We start from the raw sequence: 19,881 nt of genomic DNA, 5'->3' as shown, positions 1-19,881 counted from the left end.
CCCCTCATCAGCCAGGCTAGGACCTGGCTAGGCAGTTCGGGCTGGACTGTTCCCATGAGGCACAGGGTTAAGACTGATATGCACAAGGCTGGGTTTAAACTGGTGTGGCATGGTGAGCAAAAGAACAATGAATTTAACCCAGATCTATTGACTGGGGGTGAATGTTTGATTTGCCCTGTATTCCGTCCATCATCTGTGTGTCTCTTGCTTTCTTGCCCTAAGTGCGCCGGTTATGCCCAGTCATGGGTCCCGGGCTCACGGTGCCACTGGATTCAAGCTAGCCTGGCTGATGAGGGGTAATGCCCTGAAACCGGTCCCAGGATACTTGTTTCCAGCCCAGGGTGGACCTGGGTAGGCAGTTCGGGCTGGACTCTTCCCAAGAGGCACAGGGTCGAGACTGATTTGCATATGGCTGGCTCTAAACCAGGGTGGAATGGTGAGCAGAAGAACAATGGACTTAACCCAGATCTATTGACTGGGGGTAAATGTTTGATTTGCTCTGCATTCTGTCCATCATCTGTGTGTTTTTTATTTTACTTTTTTTAGTTAACTTCAGCATCACTTTTTACATACTAATGCACAAAAATTATTACAAGTATGTTTGTATAACATTCTCGGCAATAGTGAAAATCGAACAAAGTAAAAAAGAAATACACATCCTAATGTTATTCCGAGTTACACGGCCATCTTTCAGTAACCAGTCATCGCATGATCACTGATCCAGTTAGCAGTAGGGTCAAAGCTACTCTGCTTCATGTTGCATATGCGCAAAGCATCCTCGTTATCGCTATGCAAAATAGTTCTAAGTTGCATAGTCCTCTTCAAAGCAGTCCCATACGACTGTAACAAAAACCACCTATAGAGCAAGGAATGGGATCAAGATCACTGATCAATATTCAAACTTCCACATTTCCAATTAAATCATTCCTCCAAATCCTACCACATTTGTAATTTGCTATACCAACCTTTCGTACATAATAACACCAATAGTCCACACCCCGCATTGCTTAAACATTTTTTCTCTGCCAACACTCAACAAAAGCTGTGGGTCTCTGGTAAATTTAAACCTGTTAAGTATATGCTTTGGGGTCATGTAGGGATCTGGTTTTACAGAGCAAGACATTCTTTACTTGCTCTTCTTTAGAGATGTGTGTCTTCTGTTATCCAAGAACTCGCAGTTGGATTAACCATTATTATAGTAAGTCTGAAGCAGTTTTGTTACAGTGGTACGCGTTTGAAAGCCTCATTTAGGAATAAATAGATTAACAAAATGTTAACACATTTGAAGGTGCAAAGTACTTTCAGAATTGACAGTTGCTCAAGAAGAGTAAGAAGCACAGAACCACCATGACGGAATTGGCATAGGTTGTATTTATTCATTCTACACTTTTATTTGAGAGAGGACCGGGACTGCTCAGTAGACGTGAATATAGCAAGACCTTTGGGTCACACTTTTACATTAAAAAAGACAAAAAAAATCTGTAGTATATAAAAATCGTCGACAAGACATGGCAGAGGCACAAGGGCCATTCTAGCGCAAAAACAGCGATAATATCCAAGAAATAATATGAGCTGATCTAGTTCCCATGGCTACTGCAGGAGTCATGATGAATGAATGAGGGGGATTTTTTAAGTGTGTGGCTACTCAGAAGAGTGTCCCGGCGCTAAAAGAAGGACAAATGATACACATCCAGCAACCAAAGCCCTAATGCCTAGTAATATTGGGGTCACAAGAAAATACGCAGTAGCAAGATACAAGCTGCTTCATTGTAGCTCACTATACACAGTAATCTTCACCTTGTCTCATGACCACAGCAACCTAATACATGTACAATATCAAAATAAAAAGTTGGATGCAGATTGAAAACTATTTTAGCCCCAAGAGGTTGCACCATACGTATCAACTAAAAAATACTAACAATATAAAATGATATGTATGTTTAACCATTTAATTTTAGAATGCAGTAGTTGGTGGATAAATCGTCTGTTTCATTGTTGTTGCATCTGTGCAATAATTATGAACAATTGGAAATTGTGATTTACAGTGGGATTTGTTTTTAATTGGCTTTAGACATTTAAATATTTTTTTCTGCAAGAATTTGGCAGTGTTGTTTTGCTAAGCACTTCTGTTATGATGACCCATTCACTTGAAACTCCAAGCTACATTTGTGTGTCATTAATATCTTGGTGGTCTACCATTGTCAATCATTGCTCCAATAGGCTCCATTTATATGGAGTAAAAAGAACTCCGAAGTGAATTGATCCTTGGGCGATTGTCTGTGGCAACATCACTGGGAAGGATTTGGAGTATACACTTTTGACCAGCTCAGGGCAGTGTCCTAGAAATAAGATCTATTCAAGGACTCTGCCTGTGAAGCTCATATTGGTCTTCAGGGTGTTTACTAGTTTGCTGTGGCCGGCTACGTCCAGCACTGCCTAGGGGTCAAGTAGAATCAGTAGATATGCATCTTAATTATCAGTGTTGCATCCAAATCGCAAGCTTTACAAGTAATTCCACAAAATCTTATGGTCAGAAATAAAGTTTAACTGGAAGGAGATAAGGTTTCCAATTGTGTTTGCTAGGAAGGCAAGTCTTTTGATGGTGTAGTACATTGCTGAGATCGAGTATATGTGTAACAGTGGTTTATAAACAGATGATTTACTTTGTTCAGTGTGAAGTGTTTTTGTGGGACATATATCTTCTAATTTGAATCATATTAGTGTGATAATGCTGAAAGCAGTCTCAGTCATAATAGTGGGCATTGACTTCATGTAGAGATTGGTTGCTCTCAAGGATGGTACTTTTTTCCTAATTTCTATTATCACATTTTATGGAGTGCCTGCTGCAACAGTGTTGCTAATATTCTAATTTGCTGTTACTCCGGTACTCTGTTTATCCACTTACCAAGGACACAAGTCTGAATCTGCTTGGCCGGACTAGATCTTGTGACATGCAAATCACAGGGAGATGTTTGCACTGAATGCTTATTTAGCCATCTGGTGTTTTTTTAGTTAAACAACTGTGTTTGTTTAAGATTCGTGTGGGTGGTTAGTGAACAGAGGTGGGAGTTTAATTTCTAATTTATGTATGTGATCAGAAGAATTAGGTAATAGAACGAGACCTCTGTGTGGGGTCGCCAGTAAGCTGTGTGCGTTAGTTTCTTACAGTTACTATTTTTTGGGGACCGGGCAGGCTTTAGCACTAATGTCGCCCAGTGCAACAATATTCTTTGGCGCCACCTCCCCTCCTCCCCCCATTAACCCTCTGCGCTACTTTATAGCAAGTCAAAACTGCCCCTACACAAAACTCCGATCTCTCTGTCTAGCAGGGACATTAATCACAAGTTATCTTGACATTTTTATTGCTGCCTGAAAGCTGGACACACATGGAACTCTACAGCAGGTGTTTTTAAATAGTGAGTTATTGGTCAACTCAGGGCCTCCTCCAGATCAGCACCCAGTGAGTGCACCCGTTGCACACCGTAACGCCTGCCCTAATTCAGGAATTCAGCTACGCTGCTTTTTCTCGTATACTGCATTGAAATAAGGGTGTTTTTCAAAATCCTTAGTACTTTTAGGTAGTAAACGAATAAGCCCAGTGGCCCACATTTTTCTAAACAGTGTGGCGACACTTCAGAATATTAGGGTTGCCGAGTACCAGTACTGTCTAGTAGACTTTATTTTACCTCATACCTCTGTCATCTACCAAAATACTATCCCTGCCCCATATTTTGCACTGTCGTAGGTTCTTTTTTTATCTGTGCTTTCTCCCTTTGCCATCTTTTTCCATCTTTCTATTCCTTCCTCTTTAGTCTTTTGCAGCTTTTCTCTCTCTTGTTCTAAGTCCAGGTCCCCAAAAAAAGAGTGCCAGTGTGCCCCACCTGAAACCACCGCTCGAATTAAGCACTGCTTCTGAGACATGTATGCAATATAAGAGTTTTAACTTCTATCTTATTAGAATGTGTGAGTCTTTTCTTAAAAAATGCATTTTGATTTGTTAGATTGTGTGCTAATTGCTTACTTCTCTTTAACAACAGTTGATCTAGAGTCTGACTCTCGCGGCCAGATTCCCAACCCAAAAGTGATGTCAAGCCCTCGAACACTTGAACATGAACTTAAGACCACCCAAGGGGAGAAGGTTACGATGAGCGTTGCAATGGGTCCAACCAATCAATCTTTTCTTGATTCCGACAACACGTTACCTCTGTCTGATGAAGAGATGGCCTCTGGACTCTATGGTAATTCATTTTCTGACCTGAAGCTTAGAGTCGCGAGGTTTGTGATATCTGCTTCTACCTAGACATTATACCACCAATACATACACTGTTATATGTAAAGGAGATGGCCTAACATGCAAAAAAGTTATTTTTTTCTTTAAAAATCCTAAATACTTACACTGTCATTCTTATGTTATTGTCTACACCAGGGTTCTCAAAAGTCTGTCCTGGGGGGCCGGATCCATGGCAGATTTTTTGAATATATCCCCATTTAGATAACTGTAGTGGTCTTAAAAATCTGGCATGGATCCGGCCCTCAAGGACAGTCTTTAGAGAGCCCTGGTCTATACAGTCAATAACAACTGTGTTGTTAATACATTGTATCTCTTGTCGCCCCAGCTTTCTATCATCCACCAACCAGTCATGCTATTCTTACCTCCTGTTTATGGAAACATTTTCTCTGAGCTCTCAATTTGATGTAGTACAGACATTCCTGACCATATTCTGACATGATGGTGGCCAATCTTGGACACTTTGGGCATTCTTGGACACTTTGGGCATTCTTGATGATAATCTGGCTAGCTCTGGCATAATAATGGCCCATCCATTACATATTGTGGGCAGGTTCTAGCTGCCCTTGGCATAATGGTATTCATTCATACTTCACATATTGAAGCCTTTTTTGGAATAATTGCGACTGTCCATTTCCTGATGGTGCTACTGGCATAGTGGTGGCCATCCTTGACTTATTGTGAGCATTCTGGCATAATTGGAAAAATCCCTCGTATACTTTGGGACACCCCTTGTATTAGATGCTAACGGTAAATAGGTATGCGAGGAAGAATCTGTTTGTTTGAGTGCTTGTTGAAAAGGACAAGCTGAAGTTTGGGGACCAATATGTATTTACTTATAATAAAAATCTTTTTTTTAGGTGGACAGATTTACAGTTGCTGACGTAGATGGCAAGCTCTTGCTTAGAGAATGAGCTAATTTGTTCAAAATTAAGTGTTTTATTTTTTGGGAAAATGTCCCTAACTTCAGAAATAGGAAAGCTTAGGTTTCTAACAGAAATCTTTGCATTTCTACAACATATTTATAGCTGGTATTTGATGAATAAACCGTGGCAAGTTTGGGAGGCTTGCTGCTGCGTTTGGTACTTTGGTATCAGAGGGCACTCTGCTACGATTATTATTTCATTACTTGTTACATTTGATCATGTGTGTTGATTAAGCTTTCTATTACGTTATCTTTGTATCTTTAATAATCTTTATTCTGCAAACAATGCCATAAAAGGGTACACGAATAAAAACATTAAAATCATTGAAATAAAAAACAGCTATAAACATTTCATAAATAGCATAAAATGTAAACATTTACAGCCATAAAAATGTTCTTTTAGAAAAGAAATACCTACAACCAGTCCGCTAAAAGTCCAGTTTCAAATTGGGGAATTAAGCTACACATTCAAATTAACTCCACTGAATTACACTAAAAGGTTTAGCCATTATTTATCCACATGGCCAATAATAATTGACCAATGTGCCAATTTATGTTTACACAGTGCAAAGTTCAGAGCACTGCACTTTTCTGTCTAGATCTCCACATACCCAACAAAAAACGAGACAGCAAATGCAATATGAGGTGCTGTATTACATCCAAGGATCCTGGAGGCAATCCTGAAATCTCTAATTCGCCATTTGCGGTAAAGTGGCAATATCCATTTCTTCCTAAGCACATGATAGTGATGGCAAAAAATAAAACATAATCAATACAGTTCTTTACCTGGGGGCAAAAGGGACAGTATCAGTGGAGGAATGTTGCCATTTGACAGTGGAATAGTCCCAATACGAAATTTAATGTAGGACGGTTTTGATAGTGGGCCTCGATAGCTTCCATATACTCTGTAAGGGAGTAAACTTCTTTAAACTCTTGGAAGACTAGAGTCAAAGTGCCCACACTCCTGTTCCTACACATTTCTCCATCCATTTACCTCCAATAGATCCCCTTAAAAACAGTCTTTGGCACTCTGATTGCAGTGTCTGGGTTTGCCCTCAGTTGTTCGCACCCAAGCGAATTTTAATGTACTCAAACCAGGAGATCCTAGTAGCTCCTGGATGCCTTAGTAGCTCCTCTTGTCCCATCTCATATGGCACCAACTCCACAGAGGCCCAAAGTCTTCTCCAGTACAGCAAGGGCCACTTTGTGGATGATCGAGCTATGGCCAAGATCCAACCGGAGTGTGGTACTAGAAGGAAGACTAGTCAGGGATCGTAGAAAATGATTCTCCACCAGTTTCAAATCAGTAAAGTTCTAATGGGCCCAGAGTTCTCCCCCATATAATAATCCCCCCAAGTGCTCGGAGATTATAAATTCGCATAGCGGTCAAAAACTGATGTCATGAGAGCCCCACATAATACCTCCTGCATATTGCTGTAGCTTATGCTTACTCTTTTGGATCTGTGCGTATCAACCAAAATGCTCCATAAGAGTAGACTGCAAGTATTCAAAGCTGCAAACTCTCTCCAGGGGACACCATTGAGGGACGGATGCGGGCGGGTTGTGTGGCAAGGATTCAAAACCATGTAGTTGGTCTTTTGGAGGGTGATTTTGAGCTCTTCCTACCTGCAGAAATCACTGAACTGCTCCAACAGATTCTGAATGCCCATAGGGGATTTGGACACCAGTAGGGTATCGTCCGCAAACAGGAGGGCTGGGACCTTACTGTTCGCTCAACTCTGGGCATCATGATTACATCCCTCTAAATGGGCCACCAGGTCGTTGATGTAGAGTAAGAACAAGGTTGGGGCAAGAACGCAACCCTGCCTTAATCCCCTTGCAACCGGGATGGGCGTTGTCAGTTCCCCGCGGGTGCCATACCTAACCTGCGCATAATTCTTCTGGTGCAACCTACTGATAACATCAACAAGGTATTTTGGGTCGCCCAAGTCAATTAGGACTTTCCACAGGGCTTTCCTCAGTACGAGATCGAAGGCCGTCTGAAGGTCAACAAAACCTACATAGAGACGGCTGCCTCCCAAGGTAACGTATTGCCAATAAATACGTTGTAATTGAAATTCTTGGTTGCTGGTGCTGGTCTTGCTTGTAGGGGAGTTAGTAAACCCACATCCTTAATCCACTCATTTATCCTGTCCAGCAATATCCGACTAAAAAGCTTCTGCGGGTTATCAATGAGGGTGATTGGCCGGTAGTTGGATGGTAGGGACCTTGAGCCTTTCTTATAGAATGGTAAAATGTAAATGTAAATTGATACTTGTATAGCGCACTACTCACCCGCAAGGGTCTCAAGGCGCTTGTACGAATACCGCTGTGGAACCCATCCTGGCTTTCCCTGTGAGGCGCCCACTCCTGGGCACCCCCAAGGTGGAGGCCAGGCATCCTTAGCGTTGTGGGGGCCGTTGTGGAGATTAAGCAAGCTATTGCCCAGAGTTGCAGAGTGGGACTCCATGATTGGAATGGCACCGAGGCGAGAATTAGCAGGTCCGTGGAATTTTTGAGCACAAGATCCGCCGAGGCGGGGAATTGAACCCTGGTCCCGGACTAGACCTCTGCATCAGGGTCTGCCACTCTAATCATTGAGCCACACTTCTCCACTCCATGGTACAATCTCGGCCCCTGCCCATGTGGGAGGAGTTGGCAGCCCTTCTAGGATGCGGTTGAAGTACATGGCAAAGTCGGAGCCTCATATTTCCTTGTTAGTTTTAAACTGGTGGTCCTTATCGATTTGGTGGTAGGGCCCTTTGTGCAGTCAAGGTAGGCAAAAGTGGTCAATCCACGATACCGCAGAAACAATAGAATTCAGCGGGCAGCAGGTTCAGAATTCCTACCAGACAGTATTTGCCAAAACAGATGATATTTCTATTTTACTGACTTAAACAGTGCTTCCCATTTGGCCAACTCAAATTCGCGTTTAGCCTGAGTTAATGTGACTTTGTAAGAGGCCCTTGCTTCCTTGATTAAAGCTCTATTGCCACTGTTATTGGCACCCATAAAAGTTCGCTGAGCTGTTTTGGGACTGTTTTGGCCTTCCTAGGGAAAGACCTAGATTCTACCATAAAGAGCTCCTTTAGGGAATAGACCTTGATATTATGGATAGTACTGAGGTCACCCCATGTGGCAGCTACCAGAGAAACCCCCTACCCCAGCAGTAACACTGCTTCCAGGGTGGTGGCAATAAACGTATTTATATACGCTTCTGGATGACCAGGGTTGCGCAGTAACACTCCACCTCAACCTATAGTGGTTACTTGTGGGTGCAAGCCTCTTATCAAATGGTTTATTAGTGTGGGAGGAGGTATTAGATCCCAGTGGGCACATGGTAAGTTAAGGGCATTATGGTCACTATCCTGTCACCTCCATGTCAACTACTTGGAACCATAACCTTATATCCATCAGTATATAATCAATTAGACTGGAGCCCCCTGTCGATTGAAAGTATCCCTCCCCTCCTTGTCTGATGGTGTTCTCTCAATACATGCTCTCAGACCATTATTGAGAGCAAAAGCATTCAATTACAAAGCTGCGACTGACCACTTTGCAATTGGTGGAAGAGAGAGTAGGTACTGCCCATATTTTGTCCTCTTCTCCACTATGGAAATCAGCACCAGTATCAATAGGTTGAAATCTCTGCCACTATTCTGAATGTATCGGGAGAAAGAGATAATAAGTGGGCAATAATTGCGTCAATAATGGCTAAGTTTGCCTTATGACATTTGTTCCTACAATACACATTATATAAATGCAGTAAGACCCCAGTGGACAACTTCAAAATATCACATAATACATCAGGGGAACCAAGATCAACCATTTTAGATGAACAGGCAACAGTGGTTTTAAACCAAGTTGCCAAACCCCCTGACGGCCTGCCCCTTCTACACGTAATTGCTGGTTGGTCAAAACGAACAAACTGAGATCGAAATTGGGGAACAGCCCAAATCTCCTGGAACATACAAATTGAGCCAGTCAGGGCAAGAGAGTTTGTTCATTAGACCTGCAACGTTCCAAGATACACATTTATTATTTCCTACTACGGTTAAAAGGGTACTGCCATGAGGTATACTATTACATTATAACTGCTGCTGTCTGAGGTATCCATCCTCACCAAGTCTCCTCAAAGAATGTTGGACTTACTCATGCCAATTTGAGACCGGCAATTGTGCCTCACCACATTTTTAAGTTCATTTAAATGTGGTGGGGCACATTTAAATGAACTTTTCACGAAGTGCACAATCTACTTATCACAGAGGGTGCTCAGCTCGAACAGGCTATCCAATTCAGACACAAATTAGGAGGCTGAGAGTATTATCTAACTGGATCATGTGGACTGCCTTGCGCCTGCCTGACCCTCTGGCCATCGAGTCTTCTGACAGCAATTAAAAATGGTATTCTCCAAGTATACAGCCATTTTGCGGCGCAAGCGAACAGTGAGGCTCTCATTGCCAAGAGGCAACTTTTGTAGTAGTAATAGACCTTTGGACAAGTGCACTGTGATAACACATTTTGATATTAGGGAATACATTTTTATTTTGAGGGTATCAGCCACAGCAGGTAACTCTGGGATAAGAAAATCATGAAAATTAGGTAATCGTTACTTCACCCTAATAAATTTCCATAAAATTAATCTTCATATTTTAAACATGTATTGAAATCCTTTCGCTCATCAGTCTTCATGTACTCACCTCCAGGTCTACCAATCCACCTAGTCTTAGAGTCCTCTTTCTGTACCATTAGCAGACATCCCACGTTTTGTTTGATGTTGGGACACTGGAGCAATGAAAGGACCAGCCTACCCCTTTACACCTGACAGGCAGAAGAGAAGCCAAGAAGCTGGAGTAAAGTGTCTGAGGCCTAAACAATATCAATAACAATATGAAAAGAGAAGGCTATGGTGCCAACCAGACGCACTGTCACCCAAGCCCTCATCTGCAGCTGCCTGTACTACTGAAACTCGCTGCACGTGGGCATCACCTCACAACTATTGAGCAGACTGCAAACCATCCAAAACGCTATAGTCATAGTCAGGCTCTTCCTCGACCTCCTGGGAAAAGCCCACATCACCCCACCGCGGTCCAGTGTCTCCCTGTACAAGAAAATTGCCAGTTCTAACTGCTGAACCATGCCTTTAAGGCCCGGCACAACAAAGGACCAGGCTACCTCAACCACAGACTGAACTTCCACGAATCTGGCAGACGACGACGCTCCGCCTCCCTCGCCCACATGCCCCGTTTCTACAAAAGCAGAAGTGGTGGCCGCCAAGATCTGGACTGGCCTCCTACTCCACCTCTGGACTGCACCCACCCTACAGAAGTTCAGAAATGGCCTAAAAACCTGGATGTTCGACTGACAACTCCCAGCTGCAGCTCCCTCCCAGCGCCTGGATACCCTCATGACTGATAAGCAGCACTCTACAAATCATTGATTGATTGATTAGTATTTCTCCCTTGCTTTATGTTTAGCATCAGGTTGATCCTTTTACGCTGAAGGTCAGTACAGATCCTCTTATCTGAACCGTGTAAATGGGAGTGCCTTTGTGTGCTGTTCATTCAAAGCTAGAACGAGTCATCGTTTCCTCTGCAGCACGTCTCAAACTACAGCTTGGCTCTGCCCTAGATTCTTCTGCACATAATGGCAGGTAGCTCTGGTGTAGGTGTGAACTCTGGCTAGCATTTGTTTCAGACTTGGCCTCAGTGACATCATCTTCAGAAGCAGGACTCTTTTCATAGCAGCAAGTTTGAGCCTGTGTTATTGGGTTAATCCTGAAACATCCCATAAGGTCCTGCAGACTTTAACTGTCTCCTCTGCTGTTCGTAGCCTTTTCTTGCCAAGTACCGAAAGAAATGTTGTGAAAGGAAAATGGAAGTAGGTTGTTTGTTGAACTGGGTGGTGTGTGGGGTTGGGTACGGTACTAGCACAAGCAGTACTACGATATCGGTCTATTGTATATACCTGTATACTAAATAGGTTATATCATTGGGAAATGTGTGCAGCTTTAGAATAACATTATATAATATGTGCTCCAAGTATGTGCTTTCATATCATCTAATGTTAATGTATTCTCTTCAGTAAAAGGTAACCGGAGTGCATTAAAATCTATTATGAAAAAGAAAGATGACAAGAAGGGGTCAAGTAACACTAAGAAAAATCTTCAGTTCGTTGGCATTAATGGAGGGTAAGGCATAGCAAGTTTTCACACTCTCTGTTGTGTGACTAGTCTTTCAATATTCCCTTTTTTGTTTGATCAGTGTACTTCCTTTCATTGCTCTTTTACTCCCTCTCACCCAGCTTTCTATTCATTGTCTACTCTCTAGCTCTCCATATAATTTCACTTTTCGTTTACGTTTCACAGTTCATTCCTCTTATTTAATTTTTGCTTCCGCTTCAATTCACTTCTCCGTAATGTTTGTGTTTTCCCAAGCTAGTGAAAAATCTATCATAAGTAGTCCGAGTGGTTCATTCATACCATTGAGGTGACTAGAATTGTACAGTATTCTTGATCAAAAGTTTTGTTTGCTTGAACCTATTGTGGAATCAAGCAAGTGGAATATGTCTCTACTCATTGGCAAATCAGTGTGGCGTCCAAAGCACTTCACGTCTACAAGAGGTTGAATTTGGACATTATGGCAACTTCAGAACTTATTCGGGTTACTTGTCCTATACAGTTGTTCTAGGTGTTGCGATGTAGAATACCTTCTTGTAACAGAATTGACCGCTCATAAACTGCACTCTGCTTCCATTATAAAAAGCATTGGCAAAGCCAAGAGGTCTAGTGTTGCAACCCCCACCTTTTTTCTTATCCTGTACTTGTTTTGTTTTTCCATGCAACATATATGATAAATGTTGGCTTAGAGCAAAAATATTTTTGGGCCGCAAAGTACACCTTTACATAGTGGTTTTTTCCCTAAACAGAGCTACTTTGCTTGTGGTAGAGTGAACTTGTGACAAAGAGCAGAATGCTGTCACTCGCAGCGAAGTCGCCAGTGGCAGAAGTGGGCTGATTCGCATTCCCATACTGTATGCTTTAGTGGGCAGTAGAAATATGTGAATGACACAGATCAATGAATGAAGTAGGTTGGCTAATATCCCCTATTTTTATGTACATTAGCTATATATAATTTTAGGAAAATCAAAAAGGTCTTAGCTAATGCTAGACATATTAATACATTCCATGCTTCTTATGCGATTGGTATGGAGATCTGTTAAAACAATTTACAGTATAATCTTTTCTTAAAGTACTTCTGTAGGAAAAAAAACCAAAGTAACCGGTAGGGATGAATTGGTCAGTTCGGGCCCTACTGACAGCCCCAGAGCCACTTCCACCACACGTCCTATGCCATGCTCCCAGCCTCTTCCACCATTCTCCATCTTTCGCTTCCCCATAGTGGGGATGGAGAAGAATGTCAAACTTTCTCGAAACCAAATGTTGAGAAATACACTGGAAGACTACCACATGGACACATGTACATAATTTTCACTATTGTGGTCAATAACCTCTTTCCTGGATATTGGCATAATGTGATTGATGACTCTACATTCTCACTTAGTTGATGTGGGTCCTTGCATTGTTTGATGCTTTAGCGTTTGTTTTGCTTGTTGATGTTTATACTCTGTTGGGCATGTCTATGTGTTTTATCCGGTGACCATAAATGCCTTTTATTGAAGCTAACAGTTAAACTGAAGCATTACTTGCTTTAATTCGATAGTTCGAAGTAATAATTAGGGGTGATGTTTGCTGTGCATTTTTATTAAATATTTCATTTTTTTCAAGGTATGAGACCACATCCAGTGATGATTCAAGTTCGGATGAGAGCACCTCCACAGAATCTGATGAGTGCCAGAGGGCAAAAGGTTTTCATGGTGAAGTGATAGAGATGCAAAAGGGTTTGTTAAGTGGAGCAGATGGTGTTCACATAGAAAGTTTTTCATCAACTCTAGAGGAAACTAAAGTGCATATGGACGAGAAAGAACCAGAGAAGGTGGAAATCAGAGAAAGGTAGGGTATATTGCTACTTATAGCGTTAATACTCCACTTCTGGCATTTTGTAAGTGCTCTGAATTAAGTGATATTATACCTCATTTTATGGTAATCATTTTACCTCCAAGGTATTCAAACTCGTGACCGGCAGATGTCTGTAATGAGCATTGATTTGCTGAACCATTTTACCAGCATTAGTAAAATGGTGTAAAAAACATTGAAACTGAGTTATGGTTGAGGTATGCATTTTGAATTTTTTTGGCAAACAATATTTTACTGTTTATTAGTAATGATGAAAAAGCAATATTTCCTCATTTTGATGGGCTAATATATATTTCTTTGGAGTGGCTGCTATTTCTGGTTTTTAGCTATCCATAAAGTGCCGGGAATACAGTGCCCTAATTCTCTGTATGACTGTACTCTGTGGCTCATAAACTACATACAGCAGAGTTTAAGTGGGTTGTCTTTTATACTGTCCTCTAGCTTGTTTTGTTGTAACATTAACCTTACATATTTTTCTGTTTCACTATTTTGCTATCCCAAGATTATACTTTAAAAAAAAAAAAATCATGATCTTCACACTTACAAAATACACTAAGTTTACGTTAATAGATTGATTTTAAAAATGTCATTGTTTGATGTTCCTGCTATAGTAAGTATAATGTTCCTTTCCAATTTGACGCCTTGGATCTATGAAAAGTTATTGATTCTGTCTGCAAAAAAGGTTTAGACAGGGTTATTATTCAGTCAGCTTTATTTCATTTGGAGTTAGGAGGGGCACATTTTTTCCTTTTTTTAAGTTGGGTATTCTAAATACTGTATTTAAATGGTCATTGGTGAATATCTGCAGTTGATGAAAGAGGGTTGTTGAGTTTAAAACAAGGACAAAATATCACAGTACCATTTTAGTTTAGAAAATTAATCAGCATAGTATTTGGTGCAGTGGCACCATTTGGACTTTTTGATTGAGGTTCTTGCTTAGCAGTGCTGTAGTTAATGATAATTTATGTGTTAGCAGATTAAAGAACTTGTGTTAGCAGCTTAAAGGTATTAATTACATCTAAGCTGTCAGTAAGTGTGCTTAGGTACAAACTGTTTATGCAAATAATGAGCTTCAGGCTTTGAATTAAGTACGACGAAGAATGTCCAGAGAAAATAACGTGCTATTCCCAGCAACGCAGGCTTTTGTTTTTTGAAGATAAGCTGCTGCAGTACCAAGAGTGTGTACATTTTTTACCAAGTTTTCATTTTAGCCTTTAATTTCATTCATGCTAGGGTAGTTTCATTATCATGTCTCGGTACTTACAATTCCCTTTCATATAAATCTAAAAAAGGTTTTCTTCAAAAAATAAAGCATGTATTTGCCCAAAGAACCTTGAAAGCTGCTTCTCTGGCTTACCTCTGGTTCTTTCCATGCAAACTTCACACCCGTTGTTTGACTTTAGTTATCGTCTTACACTAGGTAGTTAGATACAGATCTTCATTTGGTTTAAAACCATTGAAGCATACAGTACATTATATACAGCATTAGATCATCAATAAAATCATAACCTATAAAAAACATCTGTATATTAAAAGGATCAATTAACCAACCCATATTTGGGTTCCACATATATTACAGACACATGGCCAGGAACAAGCGTGTTTTTTTATGGGCATTGCCAAGACCTAGAGTAACAGGACAATAGCAGTAGAAGTGTAAAGTGCAAAATATATAGTAGCATTTTTGCCACCCCATATGTGTGGCTATGGCCGTGGCTTTGGGCCTGTGTCCTATGTCATACAGTAACTATCAGTTCTCTCATAGTGGATTTCCATTGCTAGTCATAAGCACTGAATAGTCCCGCCCATGTGCAGGGACCCAGGAGCACTTCTTCAATATATATCTTCTTAAGTGTAGATTTACGCCTTCCTTCAGGGCGGTCTGCAAAGACACTTAAGAAAGAGACAGATTATGCAGTCTGCATACATAGGCTACAATACCCGTATTCTTCATCATGAAGTTAAAAAAGGGTCAGACCAAAGTATTTGTGTATAACTTCAAGATGTTTTAGCAAACAGCATAAATCTCCCTCAGAAGCCCTTTTTTACGATGGAGATGAAGGATAGCAGGGCAGTGTAGCCTCATAGGCTGTCATTATAAGGTTAAAAATGGAGACAGCACCTTTAAGAACCCAGGGACTACCAGTATCCCATCATGCTCAGCAGGTGGCAGGTTCTTCAGGTTTTTTTTTTTTCCAGCTGCTGCTGACAGGAGCATTAAGTTCGGCCATCTTTTAAGGCTTTTTCTCTCACAATTCTCTACAGACATTGGTGACAACACCTTTATTCAATGCCTTTCATCTCCCTGTTTTTTTCTGTTTATGACCGAAATGTGAACTGTTTAGTCAAATAAAATGTTTATTATTTGACAAGTGCCCAAGATGTGTGAGGAAGGCCAAAACAGACCGTTACGAGATCTGTATCATCTGTCTACCACCATCTCATGTTTATGACATGTCATCATTGCAGGAATTATTCGCAGTGTGCCTTACGTGAAAGGGAAAAGATTCACCTTCATGGGACTGAAGAGAGACAGCGACTGTAATAACAGCCTGAAGGTGGGACCTCAGAGCAAGGGGAAGGTCAATCTTCCACCAGGGCTCTTCAAACTCTAGAGGACGCTAGAGGCCTGAAAAGAGGTTTTCAGGGCAAAAATGGCATCGGTCCTGGTAAGGTATGGTGCTGACTTATTCCCTGCTAAGAACTGGATCGACATCGAGTAAGCTACATCGTTCTATGTCGAGGCAACCCTAGTCAACCTCGAAAAGCCATACACCGTCGATTTTGCAAGCTGCGGTTGACGTTGAGGAGTACATTGTCTACTAGAAGGAGTGGCTCTGCGTCTAGGGAGGTCAGCACCAAGGAGTGGAACAACTTTTAAATATCACAGTGAGATGTCAAATGGTTTCTCGATGTCAAGGAGACAAAGACGAGGAAAATAATATATTCTTCTCCAGACCTTCAGTATGTGAAATCATATTCACGATCTCCCATTCCGGTGCCATCATCTGCCTCCTCATCCTGAGCCACTTGCTCCACCTCTGTCTCCTCCTGCACCACTACTACCATCTGCGCTACCTCCACCTCTGCAACCATCCTTGCCTCTTCCACCACCACCAATAGCACCTCCTCCAGTGAAGCCAGTTCCACCCAGAGGCACTGCAGCTCCGAAGAATAGTTGGTGACTTCAAACGCACCAGTGTTCGAGCTATCCTAGGCGCTTATCAACATCTTCGTGCCAGTCTCACCAATGCCACAAGTCTCACCATATAAGAGCAAGATCTTACCAAAGACTTATATACTTCTTCCATGTCTACAGGAGGATATTCTCCTCGTATCTCCCCTGTGGATGACATTACAACCTTCCAAGAGGTCTTGCTACGAGGGATGGCTAAACTGAATGCACAGATGTCTGTCTCAACGCCTTCCACATCTGTGATATTCGACACACTACACCAACATACATCTTCCAGACCTTACTTCCGTTGGTCCCTGGCCTCCTAGAGCCAGCAATGGAGCTGTTTTTGACACTGGCCCTAATTAGGCCTGCTTCGTTGAGGCTTCAGAAGAAATACCGGGCTCTAGACTCTGTGGAAATATTAGAGGCCAAGAAGTACCCTTCCACATCTCCATCATGATCTGCTCCTCCGGTTAAAGAGAGCAGGAAACTGGACTCACCAGGCAACAAAGTCTGCAGCACGTCAGCAACATCAATGAAAGCAGTCAGCAGATATGACAGAGCCCTCTGGGATTCCTTCCAGCATTTCGCTGAATATCTCCCAAGAGAAGACTTCATGAATATGGTCAACTAGGGGACCATAGTGTCTAATCAGGTGATTAGCACAGCTGCAGATTCTTCCCTAGTAGCCATACATGGATACGGTCATGAAGTGACCTTAAGGAGGCATGCTTGGCTCCGGTTGACATCCCTCAAGCTGGAGCTGCAACAACGTATACAGAACTTGCCGTTCTCCAGTTCCACTCTCTTTGAAAGTCGCGCTCATGATTAAATGGTGAGAATGAAAAGCAAAATGGAGACCCTCAAAGCAGTGGGTCTAGAGAAACCTAAAGAACCAAGAAGATCATTCCTACCCTACCAACGTCTGTTTTATTCTCAGAGGGTTCAAACCCCTCAGTGGTATATAGGTAGATCTCAACAGCAACACCAAAGGTTGTACCAGCGAAAACAGATGAGAGGATGCTCTGTTCAACAGCCTGCCCAATGGGGTAAACTGGCAACAGGATCCCAATTATGAATCCTCTCTTCCCCTCTTCTGTTACCCACTCTGGCAGGGAGAAGCATGTCTCACTATCTAACAGAGTGGCAACACATCACAAAAGACGCCTGGGTTCTGAGTATTGTGCAAAATTAATATTGTCTCAGGTGCACCACCCTGCCACCATCCATTCCTCCGAAACCGTCCAATTTCCATCTTACATTGCTATGGTCAGAAATCAACATCCTCGTATAGAAGGCGGTGGAAGCCTTTCCCCACAGACGACGGAAGACAGGCATTGACACCAAGTAATTCATGGTGAAAAAGAAAGACAAAAATAATTTCAACCCCATGCTGTATCTCAAAATAGCCAACAAGTGGATTGGACAAGAGAAGAGCTGAATGCTGACATTACATCAAATCTACCCCCAATTACACCTGGTAGATTGGCTTTGTTCCATCGACCTTCACAATACTTTCACATTCCGATTGCCAGAAAGCATCAAAACATTTCAAGGTTTGTGGGACAGGACCATTATCAGTATATGGTCAGCACCCACAATGTTTTCAAAGTGCATGGCAGTGGTGCCAGCCCACCTCAGAAAGCACCAAATCTTCTTCTACCCACACCTAGACGATTGTTTCATAAAGGCGTCAACGTCTCGGAAAGCCCACCTTTACTTCAAGTAGACCTGCGATCTCCTTCAACGGTTGGGGCTTCATGTCAACCTCAAAATTCAACCCCATCTCCAGTTCAGAATTTGCATTACTTGGGATCCTCAATCAACACCAGGCAGGCAAAAGCGGACCCTACTACATACCAAGATATCATTCTTCCATACCTACTACACTTGGCTAAATCTGGCTTACAATTCTCTTCTGTAAAGGTTCACCTGACAGCACTTACTTCCTACACAAAATGTCCTTCACATCATTCTTTTTTTCAAAATTATTGTGATAAAGATTTTTGTTTAGGAGGGATGGAGAAGGTTCTCCCTTTCAGTAGACGTCCCTCACCTCGCTGGGAACTTAACATAGTCCTTTCGCGCCTTATGCAGGATTCCTCTGAGCCTATTTACAAAGCCTCCCTGCAACACCTTTCTTGAAGACAGCTTTCCTTGTAACGATAACATCAGCCCGCAGGGTTAGTAAGATCCAAGCACTATGTTGTCACGAACCATACACAGTCTTCCACTCTAACAAAGTGGTCATGAGGACTCACACAAAACTCCTCTTCAAGGTGTTTTTTGGACTTCCGTGTCTATCAGACCATCTCATTACCTACATTCTGTCAGAAGCCCTCTACCCCAGCGGAAATAACTTTTTATTCCCTAGATGTGAGGAGAGTTTTAAGATTCTATCTCGATAAAACGCAGGACATGCGCAGATCGAACCAATTGTTTATCAACTGTAGTCCGGTCCATACTGGTTTAACCACTTCTGGAACAATCCATTTCCAGATGGATAGTTTCCTGTATCAGGTTGTGCTATCAAAAAGCTAACAAAACACTGTCCGCTAAACCTAAAGCACACTCCACTAGAGGTAAAGTGGGTACTGCTGCCTTAGCCTTAATGAGAAATCTCCCAATAGCGGATATTTGCAAAGCAGCTATGTGGAAATCTGTTCACACATTCGCTAAACACTATTGCCTAGACACTGATGCTAGAGCAGACGCTCAAGTAGGGCAGGCTTCCCTCTGAAATCTATTTGCTTAAAGGCTACCTTCATTGAACCTCTGTCTTCTCCACCGCTCTTAGTGGGGATGGGCTTGCTTCTCTATCCTTATGAATATATGGAAATCCCTACGAGAGAAGGAATAGTTTCTTATGTGTAACTTCTGTTCTCTCGCTGGAGAATTTCCATTATAGTCCTAAGCATCCCTCCCTCCTCCCCGGTGGAAGGGGACAGAAGTATCCATGCAATCTACATATTATCATACATCGCCTTAAAGTACTGAGACAACTGCCACCTGCTGAGCATGATGGGATGCTGGTAGTCTTTGAGTTTTTTAACGGCACAGTCTCTATTTTTAACCTCATAATGACAGCCTATGAGGCTACACTGCCCCGCTCTCCTCTATCTCCATCATAAAACCGAATTTGTAAGGGAGATTTATGCCGTTTGCTAAAACATCCTGAAATTATACACAAATGGCAAATTTTTTAACTTCATGATGAAGAATTCAGCTTTTGTAGCTTACGCATGTAAGCTGCATAATCTGTATCTTTCTTAAGCTTCTTTGCAGGCCTTCCCGAAGAAAGGCAAAAGTCCCCACTTAAGAAGACATTTATTGAAGAAGTGCTCCGGGGTCCCTGCACGTGGGCGGGACTATTCAGGTGCTTATGACTATAATGGAAATTCCACTACGAGAGAACAAGAGTTACAGGTAAGAAACTATTCCTTCATCGGTCCTAT

General features: G+C 42.0%; 1 protein-coding gene across 6 annotated transcripts in view; it reads left to right on the top strand.

The window, feature by feature from the left end:
• The window catches only part of KANK1 (KN motif and ankyrin repeat domains 1), a 634,838-nt gene that overhangs the window by 574,112 nt on the left and 40,845 nt on the right, over nt 1-19,881 (top strand). For all 6 annotated transcript variants that reach the window (XM_085632970.1, XM_085632973.1, XM_085632974.1 and 3 more), the window contains 3 exons: nt 4,038-4,238; nt 11,298-11,403; nt 13,000-13,224. In XM_085632970.1, coding sequence (XP_085489096.1) covers nt 4,038-4,238; nt 11,298-11,403; nt 13,000-13,224 — 532 coding nt within the window. The remainder of the gene's footprint in view (nt 1-4,037; nt 4,239-11,297; nt 11,404-12,999; nt 13,225-19,881) is intronic.

Source organism: Triturus cristatus, chromosome 2_1 (assembly GCF_964204655.1).
Source record: "Triturus cristatus chromosome 2_1, aTriCri1.1, whole genome shotgun sequence".
NCBI classification, from domain to species: domain Eukaryota; kingdom Metazoa; phylum Chordata; class Amphibia; order Caudata; family Salamandridae; genus Triturus; species Triturus cristatus.
Note: the sequence above shows the minus strand (reverse complement) of the source record. Positions and strands in the feature narration are given on the sequence as shown.